This window comes from Microcaecilia unicolor, chromosome 1 (genome assembly GCF_901765095.1).
Source record: "Microcaecilia unicolor chromosome 1, aMicUni1.1, whole genome shotgun sequence".
NCBI classification, from domain to species: domain Eukaryota; kingdom Metazoa; phylum Chordata; class Amphibia; order Gymnophiona; family Siphonopidae; genus Microcaecilia; species Microcaecilia unicolor.
The window spans coordinates 384088275-384107993 of record NC_044031.1 but is presented as its reverse complement, the minus strand read 5'-3'; the positions used below and the strand labels follow the sequence as shown (position 1 = coordinate 384107993).

The window sequence follows — 19719 nt, the reverse complement described above, 5'->3', positions numbered from 1 at the left end:
TCCCAAGCATAGACCTTTAGACTTGAACATAATCCTCAGTCTTATGCCCACTTGCATCATGTTTGACCATTTCTGATGAGTCTATGGTTGCCTAGGTGGGTCCAAGTGAGAGACATCTTAATGTGATGTTTTAACACTATAGTTCTAAGGGGGTGATTCTGGTTTCTCCAGTTTGGATAGATTTGATCACCTTTGCCAATCCCTCTGGCTCAGTAGAATTTACTGTACAGGTCAGGTAACATAGGGGAATGTCCTGCAGCCAAGTTTCCAGATCCTTCAACCATCTATTTTTAGGAGCTGTAAATTAGGTGTTGTGCTCCTTCGCTGATCTCCTTTGAAGCAAGAAGTTGGTTTACCTTCTGACAATGCAGCAGTGGTAGCATTCTTTTACAAGGGCACGCTTAGCTCAGCAGTGGCTCAAGAACTGCTCCAGCTTAGACCAATGAAGAATAAATAGCACTGGAAATTTCTTTCAAAAGTGTACAAGGTGGACTAGTGGACTCCTTCAGCAAAAAGAAACATAGAAATGTGACGGCAGATAAAGGCAAATGGCCCATCAAGCCTGTCCATCCTCCATAACCCTTAACTTCTCCTTTTCCTAAGGGATCCCACATGTTTGTCCCTTGCTTTCTTAAACTCTGACATAGTCCTTGTCTCCATAACCTCCACCAGGAGGCCATTCCATGCTTCCACCACCCTTTTCTTAATGAATACTTTCTTAGATTCCTCCTAAGCCTATTTCCTCTTAACTACATCATATGCCTCCTCATTACAGAGTTTTCCTTCATTTGAAAAAGGCTCACTTCCTGTACATTAATACCTCTGAGATATTTAAATGTTTCTATCATATCTCCTTTTTCTCTCCTCTCTTCTAGCTTATACATGTTTAGGTTCATAAGCTTATCCTTATATGTTTTATGTCCAAGACCACTTACCAATTTTGTAGCCGCCCTCTGGACCAACTCTATCATGTTTATATCTTTCTGTAGGTGCGGTCTCCAGAATCGCACACAGTACTCTAAATGGGGCTTCACCAGAGACTTATACAAGGACACCATCTCCTCTTTCTTCCTGCTGGTCATTCCTATCCTTATGCACCCAAGTATTCTTCTGGCTTTGACCATCGCTTTTTCTACCTGTCTGGCCACTTTAAGGTCATCAGACACAATCACTCCCAAGTCCCTTTCTTCCTTTGTACACAGAAGCACTTCACCCCCTATATTGTTCTGTTCCCTCAGATTCTTGTGACCCAAGTGCATGACCCTGCATTTTTTAGCATTAAATCTTAGTTGCCAAATACTAAGCTTCCTCAAGCTTCGCTGTATTCTTCCTCATGTCATCCACACACCTCCGGTTGAGGATATCCACTCTCATTAATGATTGCTTTTCTACATCTTACAGTTTTGGAGTGGTCTGGTGTGGACTCCAAGGAAAGAGAAATTAGGTCTTATCTGCTAACTTTCTTTGTAGTAGTACCAGACCAGTCAAAATTCTCTTCCTATTATGTTGGATGCTTCTTGGCTGCTCTAGTACTCAATAATTTTCCTCATTGTTTTATGGATAGGAATTTCAACATACAATTTTCTACAGTAGTAACATTTTTAAAAATTGCATTTTGTCATCAGTATGTTGCAAAAGAGTGCTATTAAGGTGACAGTTTAACAGAAAAAGGAAAACACTTGGTCCATTGCTTTGTCATTCGAAATACTGGTGGCCTGAAGCTGCACAGTGCCTTATAGGGCAATGCACAAAGGACGTTTTTACTTCTCGGTCTCCACCTGTTGTTTGACAGACAAAACCCAAAGGTTCTGAACTGGTCTCGTGGGACTAAAGGAAAGAAAATTAGCAGGTAAGATGTAAGTTTTATGTTGAGTGCTGTTGCTAATTAGGATCATTAATGTGGTTATAAGTTATATGGTTCCAGGGAGCTACTAACTTCTGTCTGAGGAGAGATTTTTTTTTTGGTGGTGAGGGGGGGGGGGGGGGGGGGAGTTGAGAAGGACTTGGTTATGCACTGGGAGCAGGTTGAGGAAAAGAGGTTCTTTTGTGTGATTCCTAATCCAGGGCAGTAGGAAAAGATCCAGGCCCCTCAGTGCTGTGGGACCTCTCCATATCACCACCCACCACAACTGGACCCTAAAAAATACACATTTCTGGCATTGACTGTCTTATTTACAGCTGCAATACTAATTGTGGAGTGCAAGGTCTGCTAATGTCTGCATCTCTCCTTCACAGATCATTTCACAGAAGGACGAACACTGCTGGGTAGGAGAGCTGAATGGACTGAGAGGTAAGAAGACCAAGGCATGTGTAAATATGTTTCTGGTCCACAATCAGCATTTTGTTTCATTCTAATTTTTTAAAAAACTGACTGTGGCATTTAAATTATCTGTATATTTAGTGACACTATCTGGATAGTGAATGGCACTGAATATACATGGAGAGTAGTGCCTGCCTTCATTTTACTGACAGTGGCAATATTCAGTTCACTATTCAAGTAACTATGTGGTTTCATCTGTATTGGTAGTGGAGTAAATATTGGTGACTGTGCATGGAGTTAGACGGAAGGTCATTGGTTTTCAGCATGTGTTGCTGACTGAGGGGCTGATGCAGGAAAGCTGCATGTTAGAGCTGCTGAGTACATGGCTTCTAAGGTGAGGTTCCCACAAAAAACTTAACCATGGGATGCAGTAATCAATAAGCATGCAAATTTAATAATCTGCAGCTCATTGTGAAATGTCACCCTTCCTGGCAATGCATGAGCAGTGATTTGACTCATGCACCGACAGGAAGGGTGACATTTACAAAAGAAAACAAAAACAAGCTGCCAGCATCTGCCTGCCTCCTTCCCATCCTGAACCAAATCCACAATCCCTGGTGTCTAGTGGCACCCCCTGCTCTGTTGACCCAGCCCCTCTCCCTCCTCTCTTAATAAAAATAAAATTCTCTGGTGTCTATGGTACTCCCCTTCCCCAGAACCAACCTCTATCCCACTATTTAAAAATCCTTACTTCCCTTCCCTCCCAGAACCAACCTCCACCACACTATTTAAAAAAAAAAAAAATCCTTGGTGCCTAGTGGCACCTTCCCCCATTCAACATTACCTCCTTCGCTCCCTTCAACTCAAAAAAGTATTCCCTAGTGTCTAGTGGCATCCCCCAATTCCCCCCCCCCCCCCCCCCCCCCCGGTCATTCCTTAAAAGAGGCCGGAGCGATGCCATCTTGGAAAATGATGGTGTTTGACCCTGCACAGTGCATCCTGGGGGAATCAGTCTGCCATATAAGGGAATTACTCCCTTATTTGGTAATCTTCACCAATAGAAAAGTTCAAAGTAAAGGGAAAATCCTATATAATAAAACTCACCCTCAACGTTCTGAGGACACTGACGTCACTGTCAGTTCCTCCGGGCACTTCCTTCCGGTACGAAGGGTTCGTGGTGGTGAAGCCACCGAAATCACTGTGTTGGGGCCCCGCCCTCGCGTCAAACGTGATGACGTCGAGGGTGGAGCAATGGCGTCAGTGGCTTCACAACCAACGACTCAGCACATTGAAGGTGGTGTTGGCGTGCGTTGACGAGGTCCGCAACAATGGCGGTCAGTGCCTTCACAACGCCGAAGGGGTGAGCAGGGAGGGGGGTTTGGGAGGAAAACCTTGCTAGCGCCCGTTTTATTTGCGCCTGAAACGGGCATGTTTTACTAGTGTTTTGATAAAATATAGAGTCTTTTTGCATACTGACGGACAAGGGTAAAGAGTTTTTAAATAAACCTGTGCAGACATTACTGAAAAGAAAAGGAATGTGCCATTTTGAGACCATGTAAAAGCAGCTAAGACAGAGAGGTTTAACTGCAAACTAATATGGCGGTATTTCACATCACACAACACTTTTCGCTATGTAGATATATTGCAGGTCATGCTACGTAGCTATAATCAAAGTTTTCACAGAACCATACGGTCTAAAGCTATCGGAGAAAATATTTCTTCACTCAACGTGGTATTAAACTCTAGAATTTGTTGCCAGAATATAGTAAAAGCAGTTAGATTAGTGGGGTTTAAAAAAGGTTTGGATAGCTTCCTAAAAGAAAAGTCCATAAGCCATTATTAAAATGGACTTGGGGAAAATCCGCTGCTTATTTCTAGGATAAGCAGCATAAAATGTATTGTACTGTTTTGGCCACTGTTGGAAACAGGATGCTGGGCTTGATGGATCTTCATTATGTCCCAGTATGGCAATACTTATGTTCTTATGACGTGACGCCTCTGAATTCTCAGCAGGTCTGGAAAATGATCTATAGAGAGAATGCGGGACTAAAAATGGCAGTGAAACATTTTGCAAAAGGCGATCACGTAAGACTGCCGAAAACAAAGGCACTTTTCAAAAGGGGTACGAACAAACATGGACCGATGAGATGTTTATTATAACGGATGTGTTAAACGGGGCAGAAGCCTAGAAGATTCTTTTTACTCTGAAGAACTATTAAAAATCAATTCTGACAGGGTCTACCGTATTGAAAAAGTTTTAGAAGTAAAAGGAAGGGGTCAGACCAAAAAATGTAGAAGCTGGCCCGAGAAATGTAACAGTTGGGTGTAGGCCAGTGAGGTAGATGTAACAGTTGGGTGTAGGCCAGTGAGGTAGAAGACATCTAAGGCTGCACACGAGTATCAACATGGATGATAAGAGATTTTCCATTACAGTAGCTAGCAACGCCTCTGCGGAAATATTCCTGCAAAACACCAGTTCTAATCTTACAGTATGTTTAGCAAGACCTCTGTATCTACAAGGCCCTTGGGAAGTGGGTTTGGCAGAAATACAATACCCACACATGTGGGACAGTGATACAAAAGATCAATTTTACATCTTGATGGTGTATGACTTACTGCATGAAACATTTGTAGTACAGAAAGGTTATTACTTAAGTGTGGAAACTTTAATGGTGAGTATGAATGATGGCATTACTGTTTGCTATGATAAGTAACCCCTATCAAACTCTTATGACCCTATCATGTGTAGAACTGTACTGACAGCACAGAAAGAGAGTGGGAAATGGACCAATGACTCCAGGAGAACGGGAGATAAGATTTCAAAGAACCACTCTTATCTCCCGTTCTCCTGGAGTCATTGGTCCATTTCCCACTCTCTTTCTGTGCTGTTATTTTTACGTGGGAGTTAGTGTTCATCCACTTAGGTGGATTACTCTCTCCTAGAACTGTAATGAGAAATATGGGTTTACAGGGCGCTTATCTGAGCAGACAAAGAATTAGCAATCATTTAGGGTTAGAACCTAATGGTTTTACTAGTAGTGCGAGCTTGCCTGCTGACATCATAGCTGGTTTTAGCACCTTGTACCTCTATATAGACATTGTGGATCATCAGTTAGCAGATCATTTTGCACCATTGCTGCATTGTGTACTGGTTTAATAAAAAGTAACGAGTTTGTCACCTTCACATATAGTAAACCCCGTTATGTCCCTGTGAACAAGAACCATATCGATACTATTTCCTTTGAAATAAAGACGGATCAGAACAGGCACGTCTCATTTCAGTACAGGAAGGTGATCCTTAAGCTTCACTTATGACCTCAGAAAGTGAATATTTTCATATGGTAGCGATTAAAACTTACGGTGACCTGTTGGCATACAGGGATTATTAGGTAGCCCAGGCCGGTCACAGGCTCCCGGGTTTTATGGATCACCCATTATTTATGGTGCGGGAATTGGCGGTGTGTGTTTTGTGATCTCTTTAGAAAAGCTCTACTGTTGCTGAGAAAGGGGCCTTGAGATTGTTAAAGTGTGACCAAAAACATAGCCAAAGATGTGATGAGTCACATCACCATGGCTGTTCTGAATAACATGAACAACAACAACATTGAGCAGACCAGATCAAGACTAGCAGTCATGCAAAAAGCTCTTAAAGGAAAGAGAAATGGGCAGATGCTTTTAGAAGGACCACCTGAACCCCTTAAAAGAAAACGAACTGTGTAGCATCTCAGAAGCCTAAGTGCAAGGTTAAGAAGATAGTCAATGCTACAGAGCCAGAAGATATATTTTGAGAAAAGAATCATGACTGACTGTGAGAGGAAGTGACGTCACCAGGCTGAATGGCTGGTTGAGCCTGGTGCTCTAGATTGGTCGCGGGTGCAATATGTGAAATATCAGTCAAAAGTTGCAGAAATCGGCTCTCGGGCAGTCTGGACAGTGCCCTGCTTTTGGAGATTCGATGTCAGTGCGGCGTAGTTCTGCGGCTGCGAAATACTCTGTTAATACGTGCTGGATATCAGGTGCACGAGTGGTTTCCAAGATGGCAGCGGAAGGAGAGGCAGCCCCAGAACTGGGGATTCAGCAGGCGTTGGAATTATCAGTGTTCCATGCGGAGATGTTTACTTGGTTCCAGGAGCTTAAATCAAACGTAACATCAGTAAGATCAGAGTTGCAAGAATCGCTGGAGGGGCTAAAAAAGGATGTTAATGAAATTGGGTGCCACGTGGGCGAAATGGAAGAATGCCTAGAAGTGCACAAGGAAGATCTTGAATGCCTCCAATCTAAATGCAGGTGGAACAGCAGCAGGAGACTGCAGTGCTCAAACTAGAAGATCTTGAAAATAGATCTCGCCGTTGTAGTATCTGCCTCCAGGGAATCCCAGAGACAGTGGCGGATACCAGCATGTTGGAAGTTGTTGGTCAGATTCTGGCTAAAGTTCTCAAATCTAATGGAGGTGAAACAGCATTGGCCCCACCAGTATTGGAGAGAGCACACCGTCTGTATGGGTCCCGAGTGGCTAACAAATTTCGCGATGTGATAGCCTGTTTCCATAAATACCTGGACAAAGATAAGTTATTTGTGAGATTCGCCGTAGTGGCGGGTCCATCATGTGGGAAGACAATGAAATTGAAATCTACCCTGATATTGCACCAGCTACCCTGGTAAGATGAAGGGAATACCGGGATTGGACTCAGTTGTTACGGGAACGTCAGATCCATTACCGATGGCTATTCCCTATTGGTCTTTCCTTTACTGCTGGAGGCAAAACCTATACAGCAACTTCTATTTCTGCAGTAAAGGATAATTTGTCAGCAGCGGGACTTTTGGAGCGAGAGGTTCCTGTGACGGTCCATCTGGATGTTTCCCCAAAGAGGGTCCCGCGGGGACTCAGATGGCAACGAGTATCTAAATCTGGATGTATAAAGTGAAGTATACAGTTTATAGCGTCGATATCTGTCTCATAATGTAACCAACTTGGGTGTGATTGATATTAACAACTTTTGATAGTTAATTGTGCTTATAGCACCAGCGACAGGCTCTGTTTGAGATTGAACCTGTCCTTCCTCTGTAATGAGCCTTCTTGTTTTTGTTGTGGGCTTTTTTACTATGGTGTGTAAGGGAGGAGGGGGAGTTTAAAGTTGGGGTTACAAAGGCTTGGGAGTGGTTACATGTGTTTTTTTTTCTTTTTGTTTTGCATTTAAACTTTATTTAGTGTTTTTGAAAAGTAGCAAGAGTGTTTGGAGAGTGGCTGCTAGGGTCTATATGTATGTATCTAAAGCATATCTTAAGCCTGTTCAGTGGGTGTAGGTATGTGCTTGGTCCTTACTAAATCTTATATACCATGACTAAGTTAAACTTTTTGACCTATAATGTGAATGACCTAAATTTCCCTCAAAAGAGGCGGTTATTATTTAGAGAAGCTTGCAGAATGAAAATGGATGTGGGATTTGTTCAGGAAACTCATTTAATGCCTAAGCATGCTTCTCATTTAACTCATCCGCATTATCTGATGGTCTATCAGGCAACAAATAAAGCTAACAAAAAAACAAATGGGGCGCTATTATGGTGCATAAAATGTTAGGAGGGTCTTCCGGGAAATGTTAGCTGATCTAGAAGGTAGATACCTTCTGTTGAAGGCGGAGATAGATGGTCAGCCGTATACTTTGGTTAATATTTATGCCCCCAATAATGAGCAAAAGATTTTTTCTTGCATCACTGGAATCTAAACTTTTGGCTTTCAGAGATGGCACCTTGATGATCGGAGGGGACTTTAACCAATCAGCCGCAGCTTGATAATTCCTCTGGCAAGATTAGATATGGTAAAAGTGATGGGTGCAACTGCGCCAGTTTATAGCCCGGATGGGCTTAGAAGAGGTATGGAGATTGTATCACCCAGGAGGAATGAGGTTATTCCTTTTACTCTTCACTCCATGACTCTTACACAGGGATTGATCTCTGGTTAGTAGAGCGAGGCCAATTCCCAAAGGTCTTGAAGTACTAACCGTTCACACTAGATCTTTTGCCTGTGTGCCCTTTAAAGTCTAAAACGTCTGTCTGACACCGGGGCTTGGAGGAGGGGGGAATCTGGGATCGAGCCTTTTGTTTTTTTGCAGTTTACAAATCAGAGTGTATTGAAAGCCTGACAAGCCAGCCCCTCTATGGTTTGTTGTGAAAGTTAATCTTAAAATGGCAGCTGCTGTTTCTTGTTTGTTTTTCTTTTGTTTTTAGGGTCTTGCTGTCATAAAAGCAAACAGCTCTTCAATCACAAAAAGCACGAGGGCTATGAGAGGAGGGGCACAGAACATTGCATTCACACTAGCTCTTTTGTCTATGTGCCCTTTAAAGCAAAGAGGAGGAGGGTCTGGGGTTGTGCCTTTTGTTTTTCATCCTAAAACGGCTGTTATTCAGCAATCAGCATGTCATTCTTAAAAACAGACAGACCTAATTGGATCCAGCTTAAAATAAGCACAAGGTATCCTTTTAAAAGAAAAATGAAAAGAAGAAAGAAAACAAATGCCTATTTTCTTTCCTGTGAGAAAAAAAGGTGAAGCTGCACACATTCTCCACAGCTGTACAGGGCGATGTTGGGGGTGTTTGACATCACTTCCCATCACATGACCCCATCCAAGATGGCAGCTAGTAGTGGAAACAGGAAGTGACGTGATGTGTCTAGTAGTAGCTGATATCTTGGAAAAAGGGGCATTGCTATAATGTCACTTCCAGGGACATCACCAACAGGGACGGGGTTTGGGTTGGGGGGTGCAGCTATGCAAATGTGGGGCAATGGGTTTAGTTATGCAAAAGGGGTGGGGCTTGGGCAGGGTTATGATGTTACATCTGGTGATGTCATCAAGGGGGTGGGGAGTGGGCATGGCCTGGGCATGTCTTCACTTCTGATTGGCTGAGAACCCGGAAGTGGGCGTGTCACCTGTCAAAATCCATTTGTTTGACATGCTGGTGAGATATACAGTGGTGGAAATAAGTATTTGATCCCTTGCTGATTTGTAAGTTTGCCCACTGACAAAGACATGAGCAGCCCATAATTGAAGGGTAGGTTATTGGTAACAGTGAGAGATAGCACATCACAAATTAAATCCGGAAAATCACATTGTGGAAAGTATATGAATTTATTTGCATTCTGCAGAGGGAAATAAGTATTTAATCCTCTGGCAAACAAGACCTAATACTTGGTGGCAAAACCCTTGTTGGCAAGCACAGCGGTCAGACGTCTTCTGTAGTTGATGATGAGGTTTGCACACATGTCAGGAGGAATTTTGGTCCACTCCTCTTTGCAGATCATCTCTAAATCATTAAGAGTTCTGGGCTGTCGCTTGGCAACTCGCAGCTTCAGCTCCCTCCATAAGTTTCAATGGGATTAAGGTCTGGTGACTGGCTAGGCCACTCCATGACCCTAATGTGCTTCTTCCTGAGCCACTCCTTTGTTGCCTTGGCTGTATGTTTTGGGTCATTGTCGTGCTGTAAGACCCAGCCACGACCCATTTTTAAGGCCCTGGCGGAGGGAGGAGGTTGTCACTCAGAATTGTACGGTACATGGCCCCATCCATTCTCCCATTGATGCGGTGAAGTAGTCCTGTGCCCTTAGCAGAGAAACACCCCCAAAACATAACATTTCCACCTCCATGCTTGACAGTGGGGACGGTGTTCTTTGGGTCATAGGCAGCATTTCTCTTCCTCCAAACACGGCGAGTTGAGTTCATGCCAAAGAGCTCAATTTTTGTCTCATCTGACCACAGCACCTTCTCCCCATTCACTCTCGGCATCATCCAGGTGTTCACTGGCAAACTTCAGACGGGCCGTCACATGTGCCTTCCGGAGCAGGGGGACCTTGCGGGCACTGCAGGATTGCAATCCGTTATGTCGTAATGTGTTACCAATGGTTTTCGTGGTGACAGTGGTCCCAGCTGCCTTGAGATCATTGACAAGTTCCCCCCTTGTAGTTGTAGGCTGATTTCTAACCTTCCTCATGATCAAGGATACCCACGAGGTGAGATTTTGCGTGGAGCCCCAGATCTTTGTCGATTGACAGTCATTTTGTACTTCTTCCATTTTCTTACTATGGCACCAACAGTTGTCTCCTTCTCGCCCAGCGTCTTACTGATGGTTTTGTAGCCCATTCCAGCCTTGTGCAGGTGTATGATCTTGTCCCTGACATCCTTAGACAGCTCCTTGCTCTTGGCCATTTTGTAGAGGTTAGAGTCTGACTGATTCACTGAGTCTGTGGACAGGTGTCTTTCATACAGGTGACCATTGCCGACAGCTGTCTGTCATGCAGGTAACGAGTTGATTTGGAGCATCTACCTGGTCTGTAGGGGCCAGATCTCTTACTGGTTGGTGGGGGATCAAATACTTATTTCCCTCTGCAGAATGCAAATAAATTCATATACTTTCCACAATGTGATTTTCCGGATTTAATTTGTGATGTGCTATCTCTCACTGTTACCAATAACCTACCCTTCAATTATGGGCTGCTCATGTCTTTGTCAGTGGGCAAACTTACAAAATCAGCAAGGGATCAAATACTTATTTCCACCACTGTACCACTTTGGATGCTATTTATGACATATTACAGGTTACCGTCCTCAGTATATCTTTGGTTACCACAGCACATCGACAACTCTGGTTTCGGCATTGGGCAGTGGATGTATCATCAAGGTTACATCTAGTTAACCTGCCCTTTCGGAGCAAGTGGCTCTTTGGTGAAGATCTCTGTAATTTGGTGAAAGAACTGGGCTAAACTAAGAAACTAAGCCACAGCGTTTGCCGGAGGATAAGCTGAAAGCCTCTGGTCGTCCGTGTTCAGGGGCTCTCGATTTCAAGACAGCATACAGCTCCAGCCTGGTCGTCGGCAATATGATCAAAAGTCCTGCTTTCAGGCATGCCAGACTTCTTTTCATGCGGACAGAAAGTCAGATACAGTGTCCAGTGCCTCCAGAGCTTTGCATGATGTGAGGCCGATCCACTTTTCCTCTGGTGGGAGGATGTGTTCAGGAGTTTCGGGAGGAGTAGGCCAAAATCACATCTGACAAGTGGGTTCTGGATATTCTTACAGAAGGTTACAAGTTGAAGTTCTTGCACCTGATCATCCTTTCTTCTTGCAGTCTCCTTGTTGAAAGGGAATCAAGGCAATCAAGTTTCAGGCCACCACAGACTGCTTGCTGTTGCTCTGGGCCATTGTTCCAGTTCCCTAGGTCAACAGGGACAAGCCAATATTCCATCTACTTCATTGTCGAAAGAAGGAAGGCACCTTTCGTCCCATTTTAGATCTCAAATGTCTAAACTGCTGCCTCCGAGTGTCCCGCTTTCGTGTGGAGTCACTAAAAGCAATCATAGTCTTATTCAAGCTGGAGAATTTCTACTGCCTCGATCTCAAGGAGGCATACTTGCATGTACCCATTTGGCCGCTGCACCAGTTGGTATTGCCATGACTCCAAGAACATTTACCAAGGTTGTGGTGGTGACAGCATCCGTTCTTCAGCACCAGGGAATCAGAGTTCACCCATATCTCGACAACTAGCTCATTCGTGCATTGTTTTATTTGGACAGTGTGGCAACGACAGACAAAGTTGTCTGTCTTCTGCAGTCATTCAGTTAGTGATCAATTTCAAGAAAATCAGACTAACTGCATTGTAGATGCTGGAGTATCTGGGCATTGTATTAGACACAGTACAGGAGAGGATCTTCATGGAGTGCGAGAGGTTGAAGCTGGTTCAACAGATTCTTTTTCTCAGTCAAGGCAGGCCTATGTTCTGGGACTATGTCCAGGTTCTGTGGTCAGTGACAGCGGCGATGAAAGTGGTGCCGTGGGCAAGGGCTCATATGCAACCATTACAGGAATCTCTTCTTAGCCTATGCTGTCACAGAAGTATGACTGTCCTCTTCCTTGGACGTTGGTTGCCAGCTGGAGTATGCAGTGGTGATTGTCCAGGAATTTGACCATTTGAGCTCCCTTTCCAATAACACCATGGGAGGTGGTAACAATGGATGCCAGCAAGTCAAGTTGGGGAGCTCATTATAAGTTCCATCTGGCACAGGGCACCTGGAAGGAACAGGAGTCTCAGTGGTTGATAAATCGCTTGAAGCTCAGCATAGTGCGGAATGCGACTTCACTTCCTTTCTGGTGGGGGCCCTGGTCTGAGTTTTCTCCAAAATGTAACGGCGGTGGCTTATATCAACAAACTAGGTGGGGGCAGCCTCGCTCATGAGTTGGGAGAAAATTCTTCTGTGCTTCTCAGTAGCTTACATTGCGGGGTCCTTGATTGTGGATGTGGACTTTCTCAGCAGGCACTCCTTTGATCCTGGAGAATGGGAACTATCTAGACAGGGTTTTCAGCTGATAGGGGACCATTGAGGTTCTCTGCTTCTAAACTTCATGGAGACAAAAAACGCCAGAGTGCCTAAGTTCTTAAGCCATTAGAAAGAATCAAGCTTGTTAGGGATCAATGCCCTACTGCAACCCTGGCTGCAGACACAGCTACTGTATGTCTTCCCTCCTTGGCCCATGGTAGGCTACCTAATGAAAAGGATCACATTGCACTGAGGTTGAATAATTCTCATAGTCCTGATTTGGCTGCAGTGGCAGACCTGATTCAACTGCTGGACAGGGGTCCTCTATCTTCCGCAGGTACAGAGCCTATTGTAGCAAGGTCCAGTGCTCATGGAGGATCTGTGCCCTTTGGTCGTAGGCTTGGCCATTGAAGAGCTTGGTTGAGATGAAAAATTTATTCTGATTCGGTCATTGCTTTAGGCTCAGAAATGCTCTACATCCATGGTGTATGCGAGGAGAGTGGAGGATGTTCAAGGGCTGGTGTTCTGAGCGTGGATGTTCTCCCTTCTCCTCTCAGATCGTGCACATCTAGCGTTTCTCCAAGCAGGCTTTTAGAAAGGATTGGTGTTGGGTTCTCAATTTCAGGCTGTAGCTTTGGCCTATTTCAAGGGCCCACTTCAGAAGATGTCTCTTGTGGCTCACCTGGATATTTTTCTATTCTTATGGGAAGCGCGAAGCGGGCTGCTTGCGGCCTACCTTTCGTACACCGTGTCCAGAGTGGAACCTTAATTAGGCCTTTGGGCTCTTTAGAAGCCTCCTCCTTGAAATATCTTACGCTAAAAGAGTTCTTGGTGACTGTTGTGTTGGCATGTAGGGTTTCGGAGCTTCAGGCTATCTTGTCAGGATTCCCTTCACTTGTCTGAGGAGTGGGGGGGGGGGGGTCTCCCTGTGCACAATTCTTCCTTTCTTCTGAAAGTGGTATCAGCATTTCATCTCAACTAATATGTAGAGTTTCCATCCTTTCGCAGAGAGGATGAAGAGGCTCAGTATTCTTCCTTGAAGCTTCTCAATATGTGTAGATTCCTCATTAGATATCTGGAAGTCACAAATGAGTTTTGCAAATTGGATAGACTGTTTGCTGTTTTTGGTAAACAGAGGCTTGGCCTCATGGCTTCCAAGTCCACAGTTGCTAGGCTAGATGGCTGGAGGAGTGGCCTAATGGCTAGTGCAGTGGGTTGCGGACCTGGGGAACCAGGTTCGATTCCCACTGCAGCTCCGTGTGACACTGGGGAAGTCACTTAGCCCTCCATATCCCCAGGTACGATATACTTAGATTGTGAGCCCATCAAGGACAGTGCAAGTACCCAGAATAGTTATATGTAAACTTCCTGGTCCTTGCTTCGAAAGAGGCGGTATATCAAATTGATAAACTTATCACGTCAGCTTATTTGCTTGTGGGGAACAGGCTCCTCAGGCATTGCGAGATCATTGTATGAGGTGTACAGCAACATCCTGAGAGGAGACTACCTTACTGTCTCCAGCAGATATTTGCAAGACTGTGACATGGTCGATGTGCATACCTTTGCCAAGTACTAAGGATGGACACTGTGGCATGTTCAGAAGCCAGTTTTGGGGCTTTGGTCCTTAGGCCAGCGGCACCAGCATCCCACCCACTCTAGGGATTGCTTTTGAACATTTTATAGGTTCTGGAATAGTTGGAAGCTGCGTAATAGAAGGAGAAATTAGGTCTTACCTAATCATTTTCTTTCCATTAGTCCTTCCCACCCGAAGCCTGCCCGAGGTTTCTGAGATGTTCAGGTTGGTGCGAAGTAATGGGTCAAGTAACAATTGTCACCTTGCATGGTGCTTCCTGCATATATCTTGTTCTCTACAAGTTGTCCAGAGATGAGAGGTCCACATGTTTGCTCATCTGGTTAGTGTTAGGTTAGCAAGGTGTTTATTTTAGAGTTTTTCCTTACTGCTTACCTATGTAAATACTGAGGAACTGGACTGGATGCCAAGAGAGATATGTCTCAATTCAATTTTCAGTTTTCTGTTTCCACCTGCTGGTTGATGGATACAACTATCCCACAGGTTCTGGAACAGGGGGAAGGACTAATGGAAAGAAAATTATTGGGTAAAACCTAATTTCTCCTTGTGCCTACACCTGTAAAACAAATAAAATATAGGCACATAGCAGCAACATAGCATCTGCATTTTTGTTGTATGTATGTAAGTGTTCCTGGGGTGCTGGAATGGAACGTGTGTGTCTATTCTTACTAGCATATAAAAGTAAACAATTATACCTGCCTCTGAGCAGGTATAAATGTGTGTACCTGCCTTCCCTAGGGTCATTTAATAGAGGCATATAAGTGCTTATGTTATCTTTACAAAATATGCCCCTATGTGCCTTGACAACCTAGGTACCATGTTATAGAATAATCCTCCACATACAGTTCCCATTTAAGACCCTTAGAGATGGGTTTCTCTAGCTGAAGGAACCAGATTGCTACTATTAGTAGCAATATCCCTATCATGATCACCCTCCCTGGAAGCACAAATATTTATTGTATTCGAGTCATCCTTGGGTGACTCTTAAGGAAATATTGGATAAGAAAGGTGAGGATATATTAGCACAGCATGAATTGCTGGAAACAACCAGAAAGACTACCCAGTGGACACAGCCTCTAACTCCTGCTTAACATACTTGTTTGCTTACTTGCTTATTGGAATTCAGGGGCATAGCTACCATTGAGTGAGCCTAGCAAAATGTCCAGGATCACCCAATGGTAGGGGCTGCCTGAGGTTGCACCTGCTCCCCCCACCATGGCGGTGGGGAGAACTGTAGTGACGCTGGATTCACAGGGCCACAGGAGGAAGGTGAGGGGAACAGGAAGGGAAATATACTGGACCCAGGGAGGGGGTAGTGGAGGAATGGAGAGATGCCGAACTGGCTGTAGGATTGGGGCAGGAGAGACTTGGAGCAAAGGGGAGGGGGAGAGAGGGGCGATGTGTGGACCAGGGCTAGGGGAGTGGAGGGGGAGAGAGAGACCTGGAGCAAAAGGGATGGGAAGAGAGGGGGCAGATGCTGGACTAGGATGGGGGGAGCAGAGAGAGATGGACCGAGGAGAAAAAAAGTCAGATGCTGGGCCAACAAAGGGAGGGGAGAGAGATGTCGCACTATGGAGGGTTGGGGGGTTGCAGGATGAGGGAAGCTGGACATGGAAAGGGACAGGACACAGAAGAATGCTGGCTCTAGAGAGAACATAGGGACAGGGACACAGGGGTAGTACTAGACACGAGGAGGGATAGGGACACAAGAAGTGCTAATGAACATGAGGAGAGGATAGGGACAGGGACACAGGGGAGACACTGGACAGGATGGATAGGGACACACAGAAAGACAAATCCTGGATCTGGAGAGAAGAAATGTCAAAAGAACAGGATGACCCTGAAGAAAGCAGAAGAGAGACACTAGGACCAAGCAATGCTCAGACAAAAAAGGTAGAATAATTTATTAATTGCAATATGTCAGCTTTGGAAATATTCATCTTTCTCCCCCCATCCCCACTAACTTGGGAGCAGTGGTGTAATAGGAGGCTGATCGCAGTTTTTCTGTCCAGGTCCCATTCATTCCTAGATAGCCACTGCTGGGTTTATTAATCACCTTTATGAAAAGATTCTCTCCAAGGTGTTAAACAGCTTGGCATAAAACTACAATTACATTAACATAACAATAATAAATGATGCAACATAAATACAATCAATGAGGTAAACTTGGAGATGGTAAAGTGAAGCCTAAAAATAGGAATGTAACATGATAGTTCCCCTTTTTTTTTTTGTAGGTTGGTTTCCAGCAAAGTTGTGGAACTTTTGGATGAACGGAGTAAAGAGGTACGTTTGGGAGCGATTCTGTGGAACTGTTGGGAGAGGGGTTTAGATTGAAGGTATTTTTGGCTAGTGTTATTCAAGTGCTAGGCAAAGTACTTAAGTAAAAGTAAAAATAAATGTACATATTTAATACTTAAGTAAAAGTACAGTGAAAACACATTTAAAAATTTACTTAAGTGAAAGTAAAAAGTTTTGCCTAATATAAAAGTACCACAACTACAATGAATGCAACTATTATTAATGTTTTTATCCCAATAACTTTACTGCTCTACAGTTCAATCCACTTTGCTTATAGTACAACTAAATTTTTGAAAATGTCTGTGCTTGTGAGTCATTAATCCAGCACAGCTAAAAAATGTCAACAACTGCACTAGCAGAAAGTGGATTGTTCAGTTGATAAAAATCTCCTTCAAATTAGGCCAGGCTGCAATATTACTGATGTCTTCTGACTTGGTCTGCAGGGCAGTGGCGTAGCAAGGGGGGGGGGCGGGAGGGCGGTTCCCCCCCCCTCGGCGCATCGACACCCCCCGACCAGCTCCCGCACCCTACCTTTAAAAAGAATATCGGAATCCGAGGTGAGGCGCAGCGCCTCGCGCCTGCCCTGCACGTAAAAGAAATGTGGACCGTCGGGCCTTCCCTCGCACTATCTGTCCGGCCCTCCGCTGATGCAACTTCCTATTTCCGCAAGGGCGGGACAGACAGAGCAAGAGAAGGCCCGACGGTCCACATTTCTTTTACGTGCAGGGCAGGCGCGAGGCGCTGCGCCTCGCCTCGGATTCCGATATTCTTTTTAAAGGTGGGGGGGAGGGGGGTGTCGATACGCCGCGAGGGGGGGGATGTCATCGTGCTGCACCCGGGGGGGGGGTACAATGGCGAACCGCCCCGCCCGGGTGGCGGCCCCCCCTGTTACGCCACTGTCTGCAGGTATTGATCAAGGGAATCTCTATCTGAAACCATTAACTCTGTATAGCAGAGATTACTTTATTTTCATTGTTGTATTTATCATCTGCATGAAAAGTAGTACTGTCTAATTCATCACTTGCATTTTCATCTTTCTTATCATCGCATTCTGTCCAATTACAAAGAAAGAAGCTTTCACAAAGTTGGAATCGTGTTGTTCTAACAATTTTTTGTCTGATGGCAAACTCTGAATATCTTTGAGAACTGATGTAAGAATGTCAAATATGTGGAACCCTTCAGTTTTTAAGACCAGATAAGCAGACTTCCTCCGTAAAGAGACAGTAGACAGTCACCCCAATCTAAACTTTTCCATGGAATGACCAGCAGTCTGTCGTGATAGAGACATATGTCTGTTCACCAAGAATTGCTACCAGCTTCATCTCTGCTTCAAAGTGACCCAACTCATCACTTTTCTGTTTGGCTGGAGATGAGTAACCAGTTAAATAACCACAGGCAACTCCACTTTTTTATTAGGCTATTTTCAATGAACAGCAATATTTAAGATGAGATAATTCACTGTTTATGTGATAAAGTTTGCAATAGCAAATTCCTGTTCCCAGTTTTGCTGTTTCATTTGGTTTACTGAGGAAAGATGTAACTGAGTAAAAGCAGTAAAAACTGGGCAAAATTATTACGTCAATAAAAGTAACAAATGTTATCCGGTTCTTCTTTACAAGTAAAAGTAACTAGTTATTTGCTTAGTTACTATACAACACTATTTTGGCCCTCCTGGATAAAGAAGAGTAACGATTGCTGATTATGGTGGATTGGGATGAAGACTGGGTTGAGCTCTGAGATGAGACAGAGAAGTGGATATTAAGTACTCTGTCTGCATTGGTGCTTCAAGCTCAGGCTGGGCAGAGCGGTAAAAACACTAAAGCGGGCGCTGACTGTGAGCTTCCTGCATGGTTACATGCAGTTATTGGATCAACACTATATAATCTTTTTTTTTTTTTTTTTAATAAAAACAATGTTTTGATGACTCTTGGTTTGTGCTTTATACCCCTGAATAGGAAGCCTGAGTTTGATTCCCAGACTGGTCTTTGTGGTGACTGGGGCTAGCAGTAACCCTCTTTGCACCTTAAGGAAAGCCTGAGCCATATACCAACATCAAACAAGCCCTGACAGCACCTGCTTTCTTATTTTTAGAAAGCAAGCAAACGTTTTCTCTAAAATGGGAAAAGGAGAATGTTCTTACGGCGTATTTGTTATGAAGAGGTTTTATCGTAGTAGAGTATAATTGCTCTAGCAGACATGGCATAGGGTTTTCCTTGGCAGGCAATCCTTTGGTTATGAAATAAGATGTGTAGCTCCCACAATGAGGCTGGGCTTGTTCTAACCCGTTCCCTTCCTCGCTGGTGCCCTAGATTCTTTGCAGGTTCTGGTATCTCTTATTTGGTGAATATGGCAGTCGTATATAGGAGGTGGTGAGAGATGACTTTCTAGACTATTAGCCTCTGTCACATTGATCCATAGCCTGTAACAAGTTCAGATTTCCATAGGATCTAGAACCTGGTACTTAGAACTTTATTCTCTAGAGCTTTTTAATATTTTCTTTCTTCTGGTTTGGCAGTACTCCATCGCTGGGGATGACTCTCTCTAGAGCTTTTTAATATTTTCTTTCTTCTGGTTTGGCAGTACTCCATCGCTGGGGATGACTCTGTGACAGAAGGGGTTCACAGACCTGGTGCGAGGAACACTGTGTCCAGGCCTAAAGGCCATCTTTGAGCATGGCTTAAAGAAACCATCCCTTCTGGGGGGACCATGTCACCCCTGGCTCTTCATCGAGGAGGTAGGAACCCAAGCATGTTTGTATTCTTTAGTTGACATCACTAAACTAAATGGCTCACTCCATATTGACAGATATGGTTTTTCTCTTTATAAACTTTGATGCAGGAAAGCATCTTATGAAAAGAAATCTATATACTCTGGTATTTACAGCTGCAATCTAATGAAAAATTTCACATTTCAGTATTTGCAAATAAAGCCCACCCTACGACTTATAGCTGTTACTGGTTCCAAGGGGCTTCCACCAAGTAGTGCAGTGCCCATGAGCCAGTGGTAACCCTGGGACTCTAGGGCAGTTTTTGTTGTTCTGCCTTTTCTTTTTTTTCCTGGCCAGTGATTTATTTAGCAGCAAGGCTCGCCAGACCCCCTACTCAGAACTTCTTAACCACCCAATCCCTCACCCACTTTTTAAAGGCAGGAGCGAGGCACAGCCTCTCCTGCCCCCGCTGCCATCATATTTCGAAATGGTGGCACCTGACCCTTAATGGTGAATTCCTATCTGTAGAGGTGTAGTGGGAGAGGTAGGAACTCTGGTGGG

The 19719-nt window shown here is 44.3% G+C and overlaps 1 protein-coding gene across 1 annotated transcript in view; it reads left to right on the top strand.

The window, feature by feature from the left end:
• The window catches only part of SGSM3 (small G protein signaling modulator 3), a 160162-nt gene that overhangs the window by 109000 nt on the left and 31443 nt on the right, over nt 1–19719 (top strand). The window contains 5 exon segments of the mRNA XM_030210556.1: nt 2236–2290; nt 16388–16402; nt 16405–16436; nt 19032–19070; nt 19072–19185. Coding sequence (XP_030066416.1) covers nt 2236–2290; nt 16388–16402; nt 16405–16436; nt 19032–19070; nt 19072–19185 — 255 coding nt within the window.